Below are 24,077 nucleotides of genomic sequence, written 5' to 3'. Positions count from 1 at the left end.
TGAGGATTCCTTTTTTAAGGCCAAGGTTCAAAAAGGTCTAAGGTTGTGTTTCAATGGGGTCTTTTATCGTGGGAACCCAATCTTGATATCTGGGGCGAAACAAATTTGGGTGTCAAGGTGTCGATTTCGGGCCGAGCTTCCACATTGTTCCATAAGGCACGCGTGATAATGATGATTTGAAAACAACGTGCAAAATTGGTCATGACTACAGCCAGGTGGGCACTCAAGCATCCTGTTTATGGCATTGTGATACTACGGTTGGGAAATTACACAGACAGACCCAACGTTTCCAAGTTATGTTCTTTCATCAGTTCAATGAATTCATCCATCCTTATCTCGGTTCATTCCGGAAAATAAACTCTTAGCATCAGTCCCTTGTTTCCAGAAGATACGTTTGCTCTTTACGAATAATTTATACTTCTTAACTATAACATGTCGACCTTTGCGGTCTTTCTTTCTCTTTACTTTTTGTTTTATTTTTATATATGTTCACTAAAACTATACACCTGTGGTCCTTTATGAGGAAAACCTTTCTTTGTACATCTATATTTTTATACATGACAAACTTTTTCTGTACACACATTAGAACTTTTCTTTTTACGTCACACGGTCTATATACAAACCCTATTTACATTCAAAGATTTTTCATTTTTCCCAACACACACTTATAGTTCACACAAAAGTTTCTTCATATACACTCGTTGCTCACACACACAAGAATTCCTTTCCACGCATCATTTACACACAAAGAATCCTTCTATACACATTTTCCTTTTACATACATGTATAAATAAAAACCTTTTTCTTTTCTTTATGAACATGACTTTTATTCACAACGCTTCTTTCTTTTTATTAGGATTTTTGGTTCATTTTATTTTTAGGACGGCGTTCCTAAATGAAAAACTCTACACGGTTCCGAAATTTCAACAAACACTATTGACAACAACGAAACAAGTACCGACGTAACAACTCAAACGATATGTATGTACAAAACAAAAGTCAAAACATGAAAAATACGTTAGTCCCTTAGTCAAACAAAAATAAGATGATATGTAACAGAAAAAAACAAATGGAAACAAAAAGAAATATGGATCAAGGGATCTCCCAATCATGTGGCTCCGCATGCCCCCAGACTCTTGGGTCACGGTAACAAAAAGTGGGGTGCTCGACAAAAGCAGGGCTTTTGCTCCTACGTATCCTCAATTTGTGATGAGGAACTCATACCTACGTAGTTCTTGATAACTATGAGACTAAAAATAGTCTCGGTGTTTTCTTTACCAAAATGCGAACATGCTTTAGTAAAGAGACAAAAAACTTCCAACTGATCAGAGCATCAAATGTTTTTTGGATGAAAAATGATGTGTCTATCGGGGAAGGAGAGTATGCTGATAAAATTTTCTCATAACCGTAAATGAGATTTTGGATATTAGCATTTCGTTTCTAAATGACCATTTAGAGGAAGCACTGGGTTCAACAAAAATAGAAGAAAATCACTCAAAGTGTATCAATCTCACACAGGTAAGTGTTTTATCCTAATTCCGAACCATAGATATGTCATGACTTGATTTTGCAAATCATTTCCTATCAAATCAAAGATTACATGCGTGATCATGGATCAATAGGACTTTCCATGGGAATGGGTTCTTTTGGTGGGAAATTTGGCTTTGAGTGTTTTTGGGCCTTTTCCTTTTCTGTTTTTGTTTAGTGCGTGGCGAGAAAGTCGCTAGTGCACAGGATTTTGTCGGCAATCAAAGGGAGAGGACCACTTTAGGTTGTGGTTTCCTTTTTCTTGTTCACTTGGTGACAATTATGTATTGTTTAGATATTGTCTGGCCCAAAGACCTTTCTGGATGTTTCTTCAGTTTTCTCCCGATCCTTGATCGGGAATTTTCTTTTTCTTTTTCTTTTTTTTTCTTTCTCCCCTTCTTTGATTGAGAATTTTCTCTTTTTCTTTTTTTTTTGTTTTCTTTCGAGGGCGAGGATTGACGTTCTCACCCTGGGTCAAGGTTTATGATAAGTTGGGATTTTGGCTCAAGGCTTGTAGAACGACTGGTCATGATATATGTCAGGGTTTGGCCAGCGGTTCGGGGATAAAGGGGATGTCCCACATTATTTCCATGATATACAAGCAACAATGATGATTAGGAAATTTTATGCAAAATTGGTCATGCATGAACCCATGTGGACACTCAAGCATCAAGTTTTTATGGTCATGTGACACTAGGGCACAGGATTCATTTTCCCTACTTAAGTCAACCTAGTGTTTCCAAAATATGTTTTTTATCAATTCATGCATTCATCCGAGTCCATTTTGGGCGTTCGGGAAAATTTTCACAACACTCACCCTTCAAATGTATACACATTTTTTCAAAAACTGGTTATGATCAGTGAATTTTTCAAAGAAAAGCTGGAAGTTATCTCTTTTCACAAGCATGTCATTTTTTAGCTAGACAACCTTTATTATTTTTATTTTCTTTTTTTTTCTTCCTTCTTATTCTTTTCTTGCTCGCTCTCTTTTTGCTCTCTTTTTTTCCATGAGGTATTTTGCTACCTAAACATACGTATATTTTTGTGAGACATTTTGCTATATACATGCGTGTCCAAGGTATCTTGCTACCTAAACATACATATATATGTTTCGTGAGATATTTTTGCTATATACATGCATATCCAAGGTATCTTGCTACCTAAACATACATATATATACTTTGTGAGATATCTTTTTGCTACATACATGCATATCTAAACATACATATATATATATATATATATATATATATATATTTTGTGAAGTATTTTTGTTTACATACATGCATATCTTAGGTATTTTCACTACCTAAACATACATATATATATTTTGTGAGGTATGACTACCTTCCGAGCTTGTGCTTGTTTTATTTAAATTCCTAGGATCATGAGCAACTAGGTGTGTCCTACTATGACTTGAGAAACAAAAAGTGATCAAATAACAAGCAGAGATTTAAAAGGTACTAGGTTGCCTCCTAGTAGCGCTTCTTTAACGTCTTGAGCTGGACGCTTGATGGCTTGTCGGTCACGGACCTAGTACTTTGCTTACCTTTGACTTTGGACTTGGTCGGCCATGGGTCGTAAGCAACGCTCTAACCTTTTTGTGGATGAGCTGAGGTGAACTCTAGAGGTGATGGCGGTGCGTCTGTTGCCCGCTGCCGGCCATCCTCAGGCTGCTGTGGTGTTTCGCCTTGCGCCTGCCTGTGGATGCAGTACTTCTTGATAAAAGCTCGATTAGTAGGGGGCCTGATGCCCTTGCTGGAAGTGACAGGTACTCCATAGAACTGACAGAGACCCGTAATTAGAGCTTGACAACTCCAAGACCCTGTTGGACTTCTTCGGGTCCACTGGGTGTCTTGCAGGCGCGATCCCTGCAAATAATAGATGAAATCAAAAATCAGTTGAGCGATGTGCATACTTACCTATGATGATGTGACCTTGCCGGGGGGAACGGGCACCCTGTAGGACTACAGAGGCCCGTAACCAGAGCTGGAAACCCCAGGGCCCTGTTGGACTTCTCCGGGTCCACTGGGTGTCTTTGTGGGTGCGATTCCTGCAAACAATAGATGGTATCAGAAATCAGTTGAACCATATGTATACTTACCTATGTCACGATGGCATGACCTCGCTGGGGGAACGGGCACCCTGTAGGACTACAGAGGCCCGTAACCAGAGCTGGAAACCCCAGGGCCCTGTTGGACTTCTTCGGGCCCACTGGGCGTCTTGTGGGCGCGATCCCTGCAAACAATAGATGACATCAGAAATCAATTGAACCATGTGTATACTTACCTATGTCATGACGGCACAGACCAACCGATACATCTGCAAGGGGAGATTGGCATTGTGGTCGCCGGGCAGAATGTTGCTAAATAGCAACGTCATCCAAAAAGAGAGTGAAAGTTTAATTGGGGAATAGCCTTTGTATCTTAATTCAACCCCCATTTTTCTTAAGTTAACTGAGGCCCTTTGTCCAACATCATATTCTTGATAACTCACTTCTCTCTAAAAAGACAAACTTTCCGGAATGAGGTCATATGAACGTCTTGAAAACACAGTCAATCAAATGTTTCTTTTTCTTTTTCTTTTTGAACCCCTTTTTTTTATTTTGAAACTTATTTGTTTTGAACTTTACTCGTTGTTTTACGGCACCCCCACCAACGTGCAAGACGAGTAATCTCTGATTGAACGGTCTTGGAAGTCCAAACTCAAGAGCACAGGTCGCTTGAGCAAACAGACCAATGGCTTGCACTTGAAAATTATGATGAGTCATTAGAGACATCTAACAACAGCTTTCAAAATTGCCCCATGTGTGGCATCTCTTGTAAATGTCGGTATTTACACGCGATTCTCCTCAAATTTCAGCCAGCCCGCATCAATTAGACCTTGCACCTTACGCTTCAGAGCCTTACAATGCTCAATGGAACGCCTCGGGGCTTCTCCGTGACAAGCACACGTTGCGTTCGAGTCGTATTCTCGAAGAAATAGAGGTTGATGAACCTTGGCTAGGGTTATGGCTACCATTGAATTATCAAGTAGATATGGGAGCAAGTCAGCATAGGACACTGGAATCAGGGTGAATTCTAAGGCTTTCTCGCTGCAAAATTCATTTCTTGGTTGGTGTTTTGGTTTACGCTAAATGTGGTGTTTGTCATTGGAAGTGCGGTAGGTAGGCTTTGTGGTTGATTTTAGGGATGACCTTTGTGGATAACTGGGCGGTGGGTAAGGAGAAGGTTTGTTATTGGCTGAGTAATGACATTGTTGGGTTGGTGGGAAACTTGGTCGTATAAGAATGGCAGTCACAACATATGTTTCTCCCTTCTTCTCATCCTCTTCACTTGCCCTAGTTTTTTTGGCATTTATCAAAGTATGATGATCAGATTTGTCTCTTTTTAGACTCACTTTGATCCTTTCGTCGGTGAAGACCATATCATCAAAGCTTGAAGGTGTGTAGTCCACCATCTTTTCATAGTAGAATACTGGTAATGTGTCTACTATCATTATCATTTTTTCTCTGTCATTGAGGTGCCACTTGAGCTACCAGGTCTCTCCACCTTTGGGTGTATTCTTTGAAAGATCCGTGCCCCCTTTTTTGCACATATTTTGTAGTTGCATCCTATCCAAAGCCATTATACCAACACTGCCTAACAAAGGCAACCATTAGGTCCTCCCAGGAATGGACTCGAGAAGGTTCCAAGTTAGTGTACCAGGTAACAACTACCCCAGTAAGACTTTCTTGGATGGAATGTATCAGTAATTCCTCATCTTTGCACATGCCCTCATCTTCCGATAATACATCTTTAGATGGTTCTTGGGGCAAGTAGTCCCCTTGTACTTGTCAAAGTCCAGCACCTTGAACTTGGGAGGGGTGATGATATTGGGTTCTAGGAACAACTCTTTTAGGTTAGCAAAGGCATAATCTTCACCTCCTTCAATGGCCCTGAGCCTTTCCTCTAAATGATCCAACTTTTCCATTTCTGCCATAGCACGAGGGTTTTTACTTGTTGTGGAATGCAAGAGGTGTAGCTGGGGGTGATACTGAGGGCCTTCCGAAGGGTTTTGTAGGGGTATACCACCAACTGCTTGCCCTTCAGTGGCATATCCGAGCCAAGGCTCGAAGTCAGCTAGATTGTGATGGGGAATTTCATGTGTCTCCCCCACGGTTTAAGAGACATGTGCATGATCAGTTTGGGGTTGCTGGCTCTCAATGGGTATAGGAGTGGAGTTATTGACATTCTTATTGGGAGTGTACGCCACATTGGGTGGCGTATAGTTGAGAGGCAAGCCATATGGCGGGAAGGCGTGCTCGTTTTGAATTTGCACATCATGGGGGCCGCCCATACTTTCCAAATCTTTGCCTACCATATCTGAGGTTGGATGATTCATTTGGTTGATGGGGACATCAGGTTCACCTTAGCAACAACACTGGTAGCGGCAATTGCAATCGCATTGGCTTCCATTATCTTCTTCACGCTCATCATGGCCTCCATCATTGCGGCCATTTTCTCTTTCATGGCCTCCATGTCGGCCTCCATCTACTCTTGTACCTCCTCCGCTTTACCCATTACTCTAGCTCTAGCATAGGTTCGGTGAGGGCACCGTAAAGCATGCTTTTTTTTTTCTTTTTTATAACAATGATTAGGTTCTCTTTTTCTTTTCAAGGAAAGAATGCAATGAGCAATGCAACCAATGAACAACATGGATGTATGCGAATGATGCACAATTGAAGTATTGCGAATTTTTACACAAGATATGGGGTTGAATCAATTTAGATTTTCAACATGGTCCATGACATCTCCGTCAAGGTGAAACTGGAAGTAACAGGAACATCGACAGCCCTAAATGTGTTTGGCAGTAGACGAAGGAGCGATGTAACACGATCCATCTTTTGCCCCAATTTTTTGCAAGATGGTTACTTTCATACTTCAACTTGACTCGATGAACCTTTTCGTAAAAGCGCGAGCTTGGTTCAACCCCATAACCCAGGGAATGGCAATTTTGATCGCCAATACTTCATCAACAATTCATAGGGATGCAAGACTCGGGATTATGCATGCTATGCATGGAAAATGTAATTATGAGATTGAGATGCCCGAAGAAACATCCTTTCTTAGTTAACCATGCATTAGGTACCATGTTCAATCATTTTGTTTTTTTAAGTGAAATGGGTTTATGATCCCAACATGGTTTGGCTCATGGTACCATGCAACTAAGAATGTAGTGTGAATTTTCACGCTTCCCCCTTTTTTTGTTTTGCAGAGGAAAATACAAGGATCATGCATGAGCGAACATGAAAACAAAAGGTATGCAGTTTGTAGAATAAAAAGTTTGTTGAACACATATGCATGATGATGCAATGACTCATGCAAAATGTGATGCTGGAATATGATAACGAACAAATGTAGGAACGATATGTTCATTATGATGCTGAAGAGATGTTTATGCGGTGCATGATATGAATGCACTTACGGACACGAGAGCCCGAAAAATTATCTCTCCTTATTGCGCATTTGGGGGGGCGCAGTGCCCCATGTGTGCACTTAAGAAGACGATATGGATCTTTCGGCTTCCCATGAAAAAAGACGAGACCCACATACAACGCATGTGTGACGGTATGATGCAGATGCGCATGCATGAAACGGAAAGAAAACAACACAAAGGGGTAATTCACACATACGAGACTGTAGAGATCCAACTTTAATGCTACGTTTTGGGCATGATGGCGCCTCAACGTAGTATTAAAAAGGTTACGTATTACTCTAAAGAAACCAAACATCACTAGCAAAACTATAAACTAGTGCTATTTACCAAAAAATGCATGAGAACGAATGGCACGGAGCGTGTTTGCTCTTTGCCCCTATTTGGGAACCTATAGGACAATATCTAGGGGTCTCTAATAACTACTCCCCAACAATTCATAACTCACATGACTGTTTTCTAGAGGTATCATCACTCAAGATAATAATATTGTGGCGGTATGGAATACCAGCGACAACACATTATAAAGAGAGAAAGCTCTAGACGAGGTTTCACTATTATCAAGCAAGTCGGAGACCTAGCATGATGATAGATTCACCTCCACTCCTTAAATTCCCATGAACCCGGGTGTAGGGCCCCTTTTTTACTCAAACCCGTGGGTGCTTAGAATGCAGTGTAAAGAATGTGAAATAGACAACAGTTATTTACATTTTACACAGTCCAACAAATGCACACACGAAGTTTCACAAATCCACAATTCCTTAAAATAGGCCTAACTCACAAAACTAGTCCCCAGTGGAGTCGCCAACTGTCGCAACGTGCCCTTTTGCGGGCGAGCGAGGCGAGGCTCACAGGTGCGCTTTCCAAAGGAGGAAAGATGCGCGGAGTTGCCACCAACGTTTATTTGTGGAAAACGTCGGGAAAATCGAAGGAAACCGGTCAAAATGAAAATTCTAAGTTCGGGAGTTGTATTTACGCTTGAGGAAGGTATTAGCACCTCTTACGTTTGTCTCGAAGGACAACAACCTATTTTTTAGAATTGTGGAAATTGTGTTACCTTAACTTTATTTCTTTTTATTTTTTGAGGTCGACAAAAGCGGGGCTCTTGCTCCTACGTACCATCCATCAAAGAGGAAATCAGACCTACGTAGTTCTTTCTTATGCGTGAATCAAGTGATTCTTTTTACTTGAAGGGTGATCATTTTAAGGCGTTGGACCTTAAAAATGATCCATTTTACTTAGTAAGAAACTGAAATGATAAACTTTCAAAACCTATTTTTGTGGACGAGCTTGACTAGGCGAGTTTGATTTTAGCCTTAGTTTCACTTTAGTTATTAGTCAATTCAATTAAGAATGAGAAATCCCAAATAGAAAACGTCCGATTGATTTTTCGCTTTATTTTACTAAAAAAGTATTTTTTGATTATTATATTATTATTTTACCTCTTTTTTGATTTCCAATGTGGTTACGGCACGACCGAACGGTCGGAATTCATTTTAACCGAAATTAACGGATGATGCAATTCAAACGATCGGTGGAAATTTATTTTATTTTTAGATTAGGCTAGAAATGACTTAAATAAATGGCTTAAGCAGATCAAAAGGGGGTATAAAAAGTAAATGAAAATGAGAATAAAAATACATGAAACAAACTGTGGACCACCACGAGTACATAGAATGAATTGAAAAGCTCGGTTTGAGGTACTTACCCGTTGAAGACTGAAGAAAACGAAGAACGAACGATGAATCTTGAAGAACGGTCGAGAATCTTCGCGTAATTACTCACGGAAACGTTACGGAAGCGCCTCGGCTTGGATTTTCTTCACGGAAACAATTTTCCTCAACAATTTCGAGAGAGAGAGAAGTGCCTAAGAAGTTGAACCCCTTTCTTCTTCACTCCTCCCCCTATTTATAGCAAAATAGGGGAGGAGCTTGCCACCCAGCTCGCCCAGGCGAGCAAGGTTGCTTCCTCCAGAAGCAACAGCCTTCTGGAGGAAGGATCTGGAAGGCCCAAGTGGGCCAGATTGCTATTTGTACCCCCCTTTTTACTAAATGCACCCCCTTCTATTTTTTTGGTAATTCTTTTTCCGTAACGTTACGAAACTTTACGAATTTCGTAACGATACTTATTTTTCTCCCGCAAGGTTACGAATCTTTACGGATTATGTATTTACTCTTTTTTAGCTTTCGAAGAAGTTACGGAAACTTACGAATTGCGCAAAAACACCTCTTTTTGATTTCCGCCACATTACGGAATTTCACGGATTGCGCAAGCCTGCTTCCTTTTGATTTCTGACACGTCTCGGGACTTCATTCATTGTGCAACAAAGGACGCCAAGTGTCTCGAAGCTGTCAATCAAAGGTTGTATATCATCAAATAATAATCCCAGACGAAATTAGGGTATGACAGATAGCAATTGTCCCTGTGACTTGTTAATTGTCATTGCATAAGATAGCATAATCGGAAATTGTCTTTTCAATAGTTTAAATGGCCAGAGTGAATGTGAAGGAAACATTGACATTCTTGGAATATAAATAGCGTGATTAATGTTTTAACCTGAGATAATTTCAGCTGCAATTACATGTTTTGTCATCTTTGTTACCACTAATCTAGTACCATTACATAGACCTTGATTTTGGTTGAGGTTCCTTAACAACATTATAGGACTTCCAATTTTAAGTTTGATAGAATGAGTTGGCAAACCATCCAATGAATTAAGGAATTCAGTAGTAATTGATTGGAAATACAAATCTTCATTGGTTTATGATTTATCAACGGAATCGGAGCTTAGATATTCCATGTGATCACCTATGATTTGGAAAATTGCAATTTCAATGATTATATTTTTCACTGAGCAAGTGTCAATTAAATAAGTAATGAGATAATTACCTAGAATGAAGGATAGTACGTAATGATTGATTTGTTTTATTGTTTCATTTGTTAAAGCTAGTATTGGCTTGGATTTAAAGAATTCCGGATTATTATGGTGTTGATCTAAGTCCGGGAATGTTGATTTGACTATACCACTGATTGGATCATCATATTGAGTAATGAGTAGATGAGCAGGAACTTGAATTGTAGCATAACCATCATTTTCATCACCTATAATTCCATCTCCAATGTCTAGAATCCATTTAGCAAATGTGGCAGTTTCTTGTTGATCAACTGATTCTAGATTGTTGTGCAAGCGCATGTTTTTTGTCAAGGTTAATATTTCACATGAATCTCATAGATAGGATGAATTGGTTGTTGCATTTACAACGTCTGAGCAGGTTCCTCTTGAGATGACTGGTAGTATTTGGCGAAAATCTCCACCGAATACTATAATTTTGCCTCTAAATATTTGATTTGAACTTGATTTATTTGTGATAATGTCTCTTAAACTTTGATCAAGTGCTTGAAAACAAAATTTGTGGGCCATTGGTGCTTCATCCCAAATTATTAGACTTGTCTGGTTCAATAATTCTGCTAATTGGGTCCCTTGATGGATATTACATGTTGAGTCTTCAAAAATTGGTACATGAATTTTAAATCTGGAATGTGCAGTTCTGCTTTCTGGTAATAATAGAGAGGCTATTCCGCTAGAAGCAACAATAATAACAATTTGATTCTCTGCTCTCAATGAACTTGCTAATGTTCTCCATATGAATGTTTTTCCTATGCCTCCAAATCCGTATAGGAAAAACATTCCACCTTCATTGTTGTTGACAGCTTGGATAATTCTGTGATAAATTGTTTTTTGTTCATCTGTATTGATAGGTAAGCTAATGGAGAAATATATATGACATAAAAAATTCATAATTAAAAGAGCCTTTCAGAGTGAAATCTATACTTGCCTCATGTGATCTGTCAGGCTGAGGTTTTTTTTTTTTTTTTTTTGCAGGATACATTTTCTATACATTCTGGCTTTACCTGAGATACATGCATTTTGCATGTGCATTCTTTTGCATGTTTGCAGTTGATATCAATGAACCTGTTTTGTATATCAATTCACCACAACAAAGATTTGAAATACACAGAGACCAAATTATACATCAAAAACTATAAGCAGTAATTTAGCATTATAAAATCTGCATTTGCTAGATTAAATGTGATTAGACATTTTTATAGTTATCATTATAATTTTAAAAAAAATTGAGCATCAAATTGAAATTACAACACAAAATTACAACTAAAGATGCAGGGTAGAGAAAGATAAAAAAGAAAATTTAGCATTAAATTGAAATCACAACACAAAACTACAACTAAAGATGCAGGGTAGAGAAAACTTTGATATCGAACGTTGTCCAATCTTTCTTTGATTGATCAATGTGTCATATTTGCAATTCTCATCTCTAATAGAATCGAAATAATCCTTTCCTTGAATCTGTCCTCACTTAGCACTGATTATACTAAATTTCCAAATTAGCTATGCAATAGCAATTTCCTATTTTACTGATTCTAATGACTTACCATTAATATTTGAGTTGTCAAAAGACTGAGTTTTTAATTAGTAAATGTCAGTTTATATTTTAGTTCATGTGCAATTCCCTCCAAAAAAGCCTTAATTCATGAGTTATCTGCACTTGTTAACATTTATCAGCATTCTTGTATTGAACTGAAATAATTCTTGCATTCAATCTGTTTTTATCAGTTATCTTAACTCGTTAACATTAATCAGCTAATTTTAATTGATTACATTCATTAAGTTTTTGACAACAACAATGCACAGATTGGAATTTCATCACAGGGTTAACAAATAGAGTAATGCAAAGTCCCAAAAAACTATTATTTCATTTAATCAAAGAGGGAAAAACCAGTTTTGTTTGCAACTACAAAATCTATTTAACGAAAATTAATGTTCCAACAACGTCCTCCATGCAAAGAGTTAAAAAAACCACAAAAACTGTGACGGGGTAAATATTACAATTTGACCATACGATCATCAAAAAACATCTAAGGCAACATTTCAACAACATAATTCATTCAGGCTAAGAATGCCTGGCTAATTTGTTCGAGGAAACTTCAGCAGGTGAAATCTGAAAGTTTTTTCCCTCATTATCCAACTCATCAGAAGATACGCGCTTAATTGGTGTCAATGGAATCTTGAGAAGAGGGTCATGATCCCCGGTAATAGACACAGATTGCTGCATAAAATATTAATTGATCAGTAAGGTAAATTCTGTTGACATCATCCAAAAATACACCAGCAAAAACACACAACGACAACCCCAACTTACAGATTCAAACTCTATAGGCTCACTTGAGCCAACCATTGGCCCATCATGATCAGCGGTAATAGACAAAGATTGCTGCATCAAATATTGATTGATGAGTCAGCTAAATTTTGTTGCCATCATTGCAACATACACAAAAAAAAACAGAGAAAGACAATGTTAGCTCACAGATTCAAGCACTGTAGGATCGGTCGACTCAAGTATTGAATTCTCAATCTTGCAACATGGCTAGATGATATATGAATCGACAGTTAAAAAACAAATGGAATATATACATATACTCACAATAACTAAAATAGATTTGACAAAACACAACCTCACTATCGGGAATCATATCTAGCACAACATTGATCAAGTCTGATTCATTTGAATATTTAAGAACAACAGAATTCCTGAACGTTGGTTGCACCTTCACTCTGAATGCAAGGAAACAACCCAATAGCCTATCTAGTGCTTGAGGAGAGGCATTTAAATCAACGTCCCCATCCTTGCGCAGAAAAAAAAAAGAATGAAAATTGATAGCAAGGTAACAAATGTTCAGTGTAAATTAAAAAACATTGCATGACAATACAATAACATACTTCTATTTTGAACCTGTTGACTTCATCCGTGGACTGACCAATTAACTGTGCACATTCACAATCCCAGATCAAAAATTTGGTTTGTTCACCCTTGTGATTAACAATCACCTCAACCCGATACCTGCCAATATAGATACCAGCATAAGAAAATGTAGCTGATAAACATCATACTAATTAAACAATGAATCAATCACCTCAGTTCAGGTTGATCATTCTCTTTGCCACACAGACATGTGAACGACACAGTTTGCATGCCAGTTTTTTTATAACATTGACCACAAGCCAAATAGCACCATGAATAGTTGTCCATCACTATGGTTGTAATCTTGGCGACAGTAACACAAACAAACTCCTGTTTGAAGAAACTGACATTAGATTTTCTACAAAGAAAAGCTACAAATGAATAAGAACATCACCTCTGAACTGGCATTAATCTGAGAGATATTTTTTACTTCAGTATTTGACAGAAACGCATCTTTTGATGATAATTGAGATGACCTTGAAACCTGTGAACTCCCTTGTCCAATAGGCGTCAAAATTGATCTAACCTCGATCCCTAAATCTAAAAGACTATAACAATACAACAAATGCAAAAGCCCAGCAAACATTACTTATATATCTAACAATTTGAAATTACAATCACATAAGCAATACATTGCCAAAATACCTCTCTCTAAATTCTTGGATTTCCAGCATGAGGTCATTGATCATGAGTTTAGACGCCTTGAAAGAATTACTGACCGATGCCGGATATGATCCTATAGATTAGACCCAAAAAAATATAATCTGGCAAGCATGGAAATTGAGAAATCTAACATTACACTGACCCTGTGCTTCCTTAATCCTAGCATGAGTCAAGAGAATAACGATCAGTCTTTCATCTTCAATATCATTCAAATAAGACAAAAACTGTAGGCAGTAATTTTCCCAGAGTGTATAGGATAGCACCTGTCCACTATCAGAAGGAAACAACAATTAATGTATCAGTATATCAGCAGCTAATCATCATTAGATACAAGCAACAATCACACACACTCAAATTAAATGGTAAAAGATAACCTTAAATCCTTTAAATTCAAAACAACCCTCGTATTTTTGGATGACACATATCGGAATACCACTTCATCAACCACGCCAATAACATCTAAAACAACCACAAGGTAAACGTATCTTACTTGAAAAGCCATAAGCAAGTCAATCAAAATGAATCCACAAATTGCAAACAACGATCTTACCAACCAAGAGTCCAATTTTAAAATGACCAGCAATGACACTGGAAAAAGCAACAAATCTGAATTTCCTAAAAGGTAACTGTTCCATATCACATTGCCTAACAACAGTAACTCCAGTAAAACATAATTTATATTCATGATCACAAACTCTGAATTTCCCATCATTCTTGATAACTTTAAAATTATGCATCACATAAGTCAAATTTTCTTTCAAATCAGCCTTGCGAGACTTCAGCTGATCCTGCTTGCAAACAACATGGATTTCGTCTCCCTACAATATAGAAAGCATATTGTCGCAACCTACCCTTCGGCGGGAGGGCGACGTGGGGCTCGCGGGTGCGTCTTCCATGGGAGGAAGATGCGCGGAGTCGCCACCAACGTTTATTTGAGGAAAATGTCGGAAAAACCAGAAAAGACGTGGTCTACGAACTTTAAGTGTGAAAGGTTCGGGAGTTGTATTTACGCACGGGGAAGGTATTAGCACCCCACACGTCCATCACAAGGGACGACAACCTTTAATCAAGTGTGCAAAGATGACTTCAAATTTTTTTATTTTCCCCTTTTTTATGTTTATGTCTTTTTATGCCTTGTATTTTTTTATCTTTTTGTGGTCGACAAGGGTGTTTCCCTTGCTCCTACGTATTCCTCAATTGTGATAAGGAAATCAGATCTACGTAGTTCTTTCAAAAGGGGCGAATCAAGTGATTCTTTTTACTTGGAAAGTGGTCATTTAAGGCGTTGGACCTTAAAAATGATCCATTTTACTTGGTGAGAAAGCTAAGGCGTTGGACCTCTAACCATCTCACGAGGTCAACAAAAGCGGGGTTTTTGCTCCTACGTATCCTCCATCGAAGAGGAAATCAGACCTACGTAGTTCTTGCAAATTGTAAAGTTACATGTTGATTTTATGCTTTTGAACAGTCCGTGTTAACCGATAAAAGCAAAGAGGACTGTTTAAGGCGTTGGACCTTAAAATGGTTTTTAGTGATTTTTGCGGACAAAGCTTGATTTGTGAGTTGATTTTAGCCTTAGTTTCACTTTGGTTATTAGTCAATTCATTCAAGGAAACTTCCAAAGAAAAACGTCTGATCAATTTTTTTTATTATTTTATTTAAAGATATTTTGATTATTTTATTATTATTTTGCCTTTTTTTGGTTTAACCGAGGTTACAGCGTGAACGATCGGTTAGATTTTGTTTTAACAGTGATTAAACGAGATTACAACGCAAATGATCGGTTGAAATTCATTTAATCATTTATTAGGCGAGAAAACGACTTAAACGATCGGTTAAAGCTCGTTAAAAATGGAAGAAAAGAAACCGAAATTGAACGAAATAAAGATGAAAGCCAAAAAACATGAAATGAATTAAAAGTCTCGGATTTGGAAACTTACCCGTTGAAGAACGAAGAACGGATGAAGAACGGTGAAGAACGGAGGAAAACCTTCACGGATTTGCTTATGGAAACATCTCGGAAGCATTACGGAAGCACCTCGGCTTGGATTTTCTTCACGGAAATTTTTTTTTTCATCCAAAATAGTGAAAAGCATAGCCAGGGATCAGGGACCTTTAGAACAGCCCCATTTTGCCTTTTTATAGGAAAAAGGGGAGGAGGTTGCCGCCCAGCTCGCCTAGGCGACCTGGGTTGCTTCCTCTAGAAGCAATCCAGCTTCGAAAAACACTAAGGAAGGCCCAACTCAAAATTTCAAAATTGCTATTTGCACCCCCCCATTTTGATAAGTTCACCCCTTCTTTCGTAGTTTACGAAAAAGTTACGGAAGCCTATAAGACTTGATTTTCTTCTTTTTTTTCTCTTCTTTCTCACCCATATTAAGTGAAATATGCTTATTTAGGGTTATAGAAATTTTACGAAAGCATTACGGGTGTCCCGGAAGCCCATTTTTTAACAAAACGGGGGAAGTGGTTGCCACCTAGCTCGCCCAGGTGAGCTCGGCTCGCCAAGGCGAGCTAGGTTGCTTCCACCTTAAGAAAGAAAATGCCCAGAAACCTCTAGAAGGGCCCAGATTTAAAAATTACTATTTGCATCCTCCATTTTACTAAATACACCCCCTTTTGCCCCTTTTTTGCTGATTCTTTTTCCGTAAAGTTACGGAACCTCATGAATTACGTAATAATACTTGTTTTCTTTCCGTAATATCATGAACTTTACGGATTACGCAACCATCCCCTCTTCGACTTTTGGAATGTTACGAAACTTTACGGATTGTGCAATAATGTTTCCTTTCGACTCCCGACATGTCGCGGAACTTCACGGATTGCTTAACGATGAGTGTCAAGTTCCTCGAAGCGGTCAAACGAAGGTTGCATGCCATCAAACAATGGTCCCCGGACGAAATTAGGGTATGACACATATAAATACTTCATTGGATGACCAATAATATGATAACATAATTTTTAATTCCAAAAAACCGGCAAAAACATACATCAGAATCAACAACCACCATTTCGGCTTGTTCAGTCTTTTCGGGAATCCTAATGAACCAAAGATTAGTAATCCTTATAGAAAGCTTAAGAGCTTCCCTTGATCCATCTATCAATTTTATTTTATCAACAACACGTGCCATAACTTTATAATCGCAAACCCTGAACAACAACTCCAAGAAAAAACAGAACATTAGTAAAAAAAACCAAGCATATAGTCAAACGAGCAAAAAACTAAACTACCACCTCAACCACTGCAAACCAAAGCTAACAGCCTGTCACCAATAAAACAAAGAAGAAAATTCATAAAACACATATAAGACCACAATAAACTTCATATAAATCAGTAAAAATAAACATGTGGACAAAACATCTGCACATGTGACTAAACAAAATTAACATATAAAAATCCATTAACACCCAAATTAACAAACCATACAAAAATAGTCATCCTCAACTTAAACCTCAACTTCTTTCTGACAAACCCAAACTTGGGTACAAAAGTATAATTTCCATTTGTCACACTATAAACTAACAGCCAAACAAAGCCAAACTGTAAAACAAACTACTCAGCCAAAGAATCCACAACATGAATATAACCTTAGCTTCTCCCGATCAAACTCAGCAAAACTAAACTGCAAAACAAAATTGTGAACCAAAAAACACCTGCAAAACCACAGCCATGCACAATAGAAAAATTAGATGAAGACATTCAACAAAAGAAACATCACCTTTTGTTCTCACAACCAACGGAACACCAGAGCTAAACCAAACTGGGAAACAAAAAGGAAAATCACAGTCATGCACAACATAAATGTTAGAAAACAAATGACCAAACAAACAAAAAGTTTTCCTCTGAAACTTGAAAATGAAACAAACTGTAAAACAAACCTCTCAAACAAAGAATGCACAACATGAACATTACCTTAGTTTCTCCCAATCAACCTCAGCAAAACTAAACTGCAAAACAAACTTCTCAACCAAAGGAAAAATGTAAAATCACAGCCATGCACAATAGAAAAATTAGACAAAGACATTCAACAAAAAAAACATTACGTTTTATTCTCACAACCAACCGAACAACATAGATAAACCAAACTGTGAAAGAAACGAAAATGACACAACAACAACCAACGGCATTGCACAAAACCCCCAAACCACGTGCCCAATCAAAGAGTGGAAGCTAGCTTAGCCATTAAACACATGACACAAAAATTCCTTGCTGATAAAAAAGTTAACATGTAAACCATTTGCTTAACACGTAAACCACTTGCTGATAAAAAAATCAACACGTAAAGCACCCACTTGTAGAAGCTCAGGACAAACCAAAAACTGATCAAAATAACAATAAACTCAACCAAAGGGACAGGTGCCAATTTTCTAAGAAGGGTCACACCAGTAATTTTCCTATGCTTCTCTTTTATAATATAGGAGCCATGCACAACATAAAAGTTAGAAAACAAACGACCAATCAAACAAACAGTTTTGCTCTCAAACTGAAAACTAAAACAAACGAAAATAACACAACAACGGCCAACACCATTCTGCAAAACACCCAAACCACCTGTCCAATCAAAAAATGCAAGCTAGCTTATCCATCAGACACATGGCACAACAGCTCCTTTTTGAGGAAAAAAACAAACACGTAAACCACAGACGTGATCCACCCGAAGAAGAAAACAAAAGGACAACAAAATCAGAACAAACCCAGCAAAAGCCAAACGAAAGCTAAAACACACATGCACAACATAAACATTACCTTTTCTTCTCACAGTCAAACCCAGCAACGGAGGAAAAGCAAACCCCAAAAGAAACTTGTCAACCAAAGAAAAACTGTAAAATCACAGTCATGCACAATATAAAAGTTAGTAAACAAAGCACCAAAGAAAAAAAAATAGCGAAAAAGACTAACACACATACAAACTAAAACCAAACCGAACACAAAGACATTAAACAAAAAAATAGAACAACCCCAACAACAGAACAAAACCATACTGGAAAACAAAAACGAAAGCACAGACATGCAGATAAAAGTTCGAAAAGAAACGACCAAGGCAGAGCCTCACACCTTCAAATCCAGTTTTGCTTTCAAACTTGAAAAAGAAACAAAATAAAATGTCACAACAAAAAAACAGAACAACCCCAACAACAGAACAAAACCAAACCGCAAAACTAAAATGAAAATCACAGCCATGCACATAAAAGTTAGTAAAGAAACGACCAAGGTCGAGCCTCACACCTTCAAATCCATTTTTGCTTTCAAACTTGAAAAAGAAACAAACCAAAATGACACAACAACAATCAATGGGATTGCACAAAACCCCCAAACCACATGCCCAATCAAAGAGTGCAAGCTACCTTAGCCATCAGACACATGGCACAAAAATTCCTTGCTGATCAAAACAATTAACACGTAAACCACTTGCAGATAAAAAAATCAACACGTAAACCACCCACGTGTAGAAGCTGAGGACAAACCAAAAACACATAAAAATGACAATAAACCCAGCAAAAGGGACAGGTGCCAATGTTCTAAGAAGGGTCACACCAGTAATTTTCCTGTGGTTCTCTTTTATAATATAGTAGATTAGATTAACTCTAAATTGTTTCAAGGTTGTGTTAATTTATTTTAATTGAAATAATTTTATTAAAATATTTTTACTTTTCATAAATACATTATTTATAAGTTATAACTATTATGGTTAATGCTTAAAAAAAACTATTCGATGGTTAATGGTGATGCACAGTACTACAAATAATGTGGAATAGTGTTCATGTGCTCATTGTTAGAGATATATATTATATAAAATTATTCTCATGTTTTTATGTAATAGTTTGAACACTTATGGTATGGTATTAACTTTTAGACTAGTCTTTCTATATAACCGGTATGGTATGGTATCATCCTTTTCGTCATAGGTAGACTTGTATTATCTACACTTGAAGTCCAAATATTTATTGTGTCTCGGGGAGTACTAAAGATGTAAATCATAAAATTATTCACATGTTTTTTGTTTATTACTTGAATTCTTGTTGGTTCATGACAGTATGACTCTTGAAGTCCAAATACTTTATGTCTTTATCCGGCTCATTCATGCCAAGTGAAAGCGGAGGAACACGAAGCAGATAATGAGTAGGGTCACTCCTTTGTACTACTACATGTTCATGACATTTTTTGTCTTTTGAAGATACCTTCTCTAGAGCCCTCAAGCTACTACTGGTTAGTAAGGTTCATGGACAATTAGTTCTTAAGGCCACTCAGAGATGAGAGCTTCCTTTTCAACTACAATTGGTTAGTAAGCTACTATTGAACCCACTAATTGGATTAGAAAACTCATGAACTGGCCAAGTATCAGCTGATTCAAATAAACTTAACAATCAACATGTAGATAAACTAAGTTTGATGAAGTTTTTGGCTGTACTTCAAACAAGTTTCTTGCAATTGTCGTATAGAATGATTCCTAGTGGGATTTATGGACATAAATTGTCTATGTTGAATGGTTACATCTTTGATGACTTCCTTTTTCTTAAATTTTGCAGCATATAGGTGATTTTACTATCTGGTGTATGCTATTCATGTTGGTATAGTATGTTATTCATACTGGAACAAAGTTAGCAGCAAGTACAATTGTTGTTTCTAAAATTTCATTGGACCCTGTCCTATAATATAATGAAATGCATTATGCTATTGCTGGTTAATATGCTTTCATTCATTCCATGTGCCTCACTTTATGCTGATATATGTTGTCTAACCATACCACATGTTATCCTCTGCAGGTACCTTCTGATGTTATGTTATCCACCCTGACATTTGGTTCAATTAGTGATATTCTTTAGAGTAATTGTCTTCAAAAAAGATATTTTGCATGCATCATGTCAGTTGATTGCTTTTTCATTTTTCCCTGTGAATGATTATGAAAATGTTATTTATTACTTAATATAAATGGCATTATACTTATTTTTCAATCAAAATTGTGTTCATTTGGCATTATTACACATTCCAAGACGGTTCTCTGAAAAGCCGTCTTGGAAAATTGTCTTAGAATCCTCAAAATATTTTTTTAAAAAATATATTCTAAGATGGTTTTCTGAAAAATCATTATAGAAGGTGAAGACTTTCTATGACGTTGGCTACGACGACGATTAATAACCAATGTCGAATGTGACTTTTAATCGACGTAGAAAGTGCTTTGTACAGTAGTGTTAATGTAAAAAAATAATGGGATTTTGAAAAAGAAGGATGAGCCAGCGCACATGGGGACAAGGAAAGATAAAAATATGTTGGAGAGAAAGAATAATCTGAGTAAATCTAGTAACGTAGATTTTGGATCAAGATTTGTGGTTCTTAACAAGGAATCTGAGGTGGTATCTGCATTGGTGGAAAGAATAATAACAAATATTGAGGGAGAGAATAAACGAAATCAAAACAAATTAATTCCTACTATGGTCGTTATGGAATTGATTTGAATTTCAATAAAGAAGATATTATGGGTGTAGAGATATCATTACATGATTTACAAAAAAACAATCCCATGGAGTAGTTCAAGTAACAACAAGCCAGGTGAACCTAGTGGATTGAATGCAGTTCCACAAATGATGGTTACTAAAATTAGGAACACTTATGGTGGAAAAAATCCTCAGCATAGGAAGAAAAATTTACAGGAAAAAAATATGAAGAAGGTGAGTAGTGCAAAGGGACCTAATTTGAAGCTTAGAGGTTCGGATGAGTATAATCATAATAAAGTTTCAAAAATGACTAAATGCACAAACAAAGCTCCTTCTCTATTGAATCAGATGACAAGATTTAGTTTAGTGCATGGCATGAACTAAGGTTGGGATTTTTACCAGTAGTTAAGACCTAGGTTGATATGGAAGTTGTTAATTTTCTGAATAACATTAAACAAGAGAAAATTAAACAAAATTCATTGGAAGTGCAAATAACGAATGATGATATGGAGGTTGAGAAGGGGAAGGGATAGAAGATGGGAGAGAATGTGAATGAAGCAGAAAAGGGAAGTTGTCTTATTATGGTGCAATAGACGAGAAAGAGAGACTCATGATAAAGGTTTCTCTAAACTTATTAATAATCTTATGCAAGAGTATCTGCTTTTTTTTGTGTTTTTTGTTAGAGACGTATATGTCAAAACAGAAAGCAAAAGTTATTATAAAAAGAATGGGATTTGATTCTCATTATGTGATCAACTCTAATGTTTGGAAAATAAAGATTCTAAATTAGGATACTCAATTTGTCCTTTTGGAAGTAAGGTATGGATTACAAGAACCTTGGTTCTTTACTGCAGTTTATGGTAGTCCGATTCCTGTGTATAGGAATTCTTTGCGGAGTTTCCTTAAAAGGATTAGTGCAAGTATAAGTGGTCCTTAGACAGTGATGGGTGACTTCAATGCCATTTTGTCTGACAGTGAGAGACAAGGTGGTGTGGCTCGTCCAAATAGTATTGGGATGAAAGCTTTCAGGAAGGTGATTGAGTGGTGTCAGTTGATTGACGTGGGATTCAAAGGACCAAAGTTCACTTGGAAGAGAGGTGATCTTTAAGTGAGATTGGACAGCATGCTTGTGAACCAACAATGGTGGCTAAATTTTCCACAAGCAAAGGTGACACACCTATACTACTATAAGTCATATCATCGACCACTTCATATCGATCTTGATGTGGGAGGCCTATTAATAGAAGGAGGCATCCTTTTAGGTTTCAAGCAACATGGTTATCACATGATGGATTTGATTCTGTAGTCCAAAAATAATTGGAGAGAGGATAAGGAGTGGAATGAACATCTAGGAGATTTCACTAAAGTGCTTAAACAATGGAATAAGAATGCATTTGGTGATATCATTGGAAGGAAAAGAGATATTCATAGAAGACTGAGAGGCATTGAAAAAACTCTCGTCCAGGGGCCAAATGATTTTCTTACTCGACTTCAAAAAGAATTATGGAGTGAGTTAGAGGATATTTTGTTCCAGGAGGAGACGTTATGGTTCCAGAAGTCTAGGAGCAAATGGTTACAATTTGGAGATAAGAAATCGAGATATTTCCATTTTAATACCATTGTCCATCACCAAAAGAATTTGGTTGATCGACTGATGGATAGGAATGGGGATTAGATTACTGATAGGGGTAGGATTGAAGAGATGGTAACTAGCTTTCTCAAAAATTTATTTAAAGAAGAGGGTGAGCATGAACAACTTTGCCTCAAAGGTAAATTTCCTAGCCTTGATTTTACGGAGGTGGAGATGTTAGGGAGGGGGATTACAGATGAGGAGATTAGAAGGGGCATTTTTGGTATGAGAAGCTTTAAAGCTCCAAGGGAGGATGGATTCCATGCTTTGTTCTATCAAAGTCAATGTGATGGGTCCTTCTTTGTGTTCTCTTATTAAGGGGTTATGGAATAAACCTTATGGAATAAGAGTCTTGAACAAGACCTTGGTGTGTTTGATTCCAAAAGAGGAAGATGCTAGTCAGTTGAACCAATTTAGACCAATTAGCCTGTGTAATGTCTCATATACGGCTTTTGCTAAGGTGTTGGCTACCAAGCTTAGATTAGTTATGGATAAAATTGAGTCCAACTCAATGTAGTTTTGTGCCTAATAGACAAAGTCGGGACAATATCATTATCACTCAAGAGGTCATTCACTCTATGAGAAGGAAAAAAGGGAAGAAAGGTTGGATGGCCATAAACATTGGTCTGCAACAGGCTTATGATAGGCTTAATTGGAACTTCATCATCGACACCCTAAAGGAAATTGGGCTTCCTACTTCCTTTATTGATGTAGTCTATCACTGTATATCATCTTTTTTGTCAGCATGCTTCAGAAAGGGGAGGCTTTCTCGCCAAGTAGAGGTATCAGGCAAGGGGTTCCTTTATCTCCTTATCTTTTTGTATTATGTATGGAGAGGTTGAGTCAATTGATATTTGTAGTTGTGGATAGTAATCTTTGGAAGTCAATCCATGTAGGCCGGAATTGACTTATCTTGCTTTTGTAGATGATCATATTCTCTTTGCAGAATCTTCCTTGGAGCAAGTAGGGGTAACCTTAGCTTGTCTTGATTTCTTTTGTGATAGCTCAGGTGGCAAAGTTAGTAATAAGAAAATTAGAATTTTCTTCTCTAATAATTTTAATTGGAGACTTAGGGAGGAGATTAGTGACACCATTGGCTTTCAACGCACTGATGATCTAGGGAAGTATTTGGGAGTTAAACTTCACCATGAAAGGGTGTTTAGAAATTCTTATGATCATATTTTAGAAAGGGCTCAACAAAGATTGAGTGCTTGGAAGGCTAAGAATCTTTCTTTTGCAGGAAGATTGATGTTAGCAAAGTCTAGTTTGAGTGCACTACCTTTATATACCATGCAATCTGATTTTATACCAAGGTATGTGAGCAATAAATTGGATCAAACATGCAGGAACATCCTATGGGGAGATTTTGAATCCTCATGGAAAGTTCACTGGAAAGCTTGGAGTTCTTTATGTAAACTGAAAGAGAAATGAGGTTTGGGATTGAGGCTAGTTGGAGATATTAAATGACTCCTTTATGATGAATGTGGCTTGGGACTTCTGTAATAAAGTTGGATGTTGTGGGTTCAGGT

At 37.3% G+C, this 24,077-nt stretch overlaps 1 protein-coding gene across 1 annotated transcript; it reads right to left on the bottom strand.

The window, feature by feature from the left end:
• Window positions 1-11,972: 11,972 nt before the first annotated feature.
• On the bottom strand, window positions 11,973-13,986 carry LOC114424008 (replication protein A 70 kDa DNA-binding subunit A-like). Its single transcript, XM_028390889.1, has 10 exons — window positions 13,859-13,986; window positions 13,627-13,754; window positions 13,467-13,557; window positions 13,252-13,369; window positions 12,994-13,151; window positions 12,800-12,920; window positions 12,535-12,705; window positions 12,387-12,446; window positions 12,222-12,293; window positions 11,973-12,128 (listed from the first exon to the last, which is right to left on the bottom strand). Exons 1-10 carry the CDS (start codon window positions 13,984-13,986, stop codon window positions 11,973-11,975), a joined length of 1,203 nt encoding a protein of 400 aa, XP_028246690.1.
• Window positions 13,987-24,077: the final 10,091 nt, after the last annotated feature.

This window comes from Glycine soja, chromosome 8 (genome assembly GCF_004193775.1).
Source record: "Glycine soja cultivar W05 chromosome 8, ASM419377v2, whole genome shotgun sequence".
NCBI lineage: Eukaryota > Viridiplantae > Streptophyta > Magnoliopsida > Fabales > Fabaceae > Glycine > Glycine soja.
This window is presented reverse-complemented; position numbering and strand designations above follow the sequence as displayed.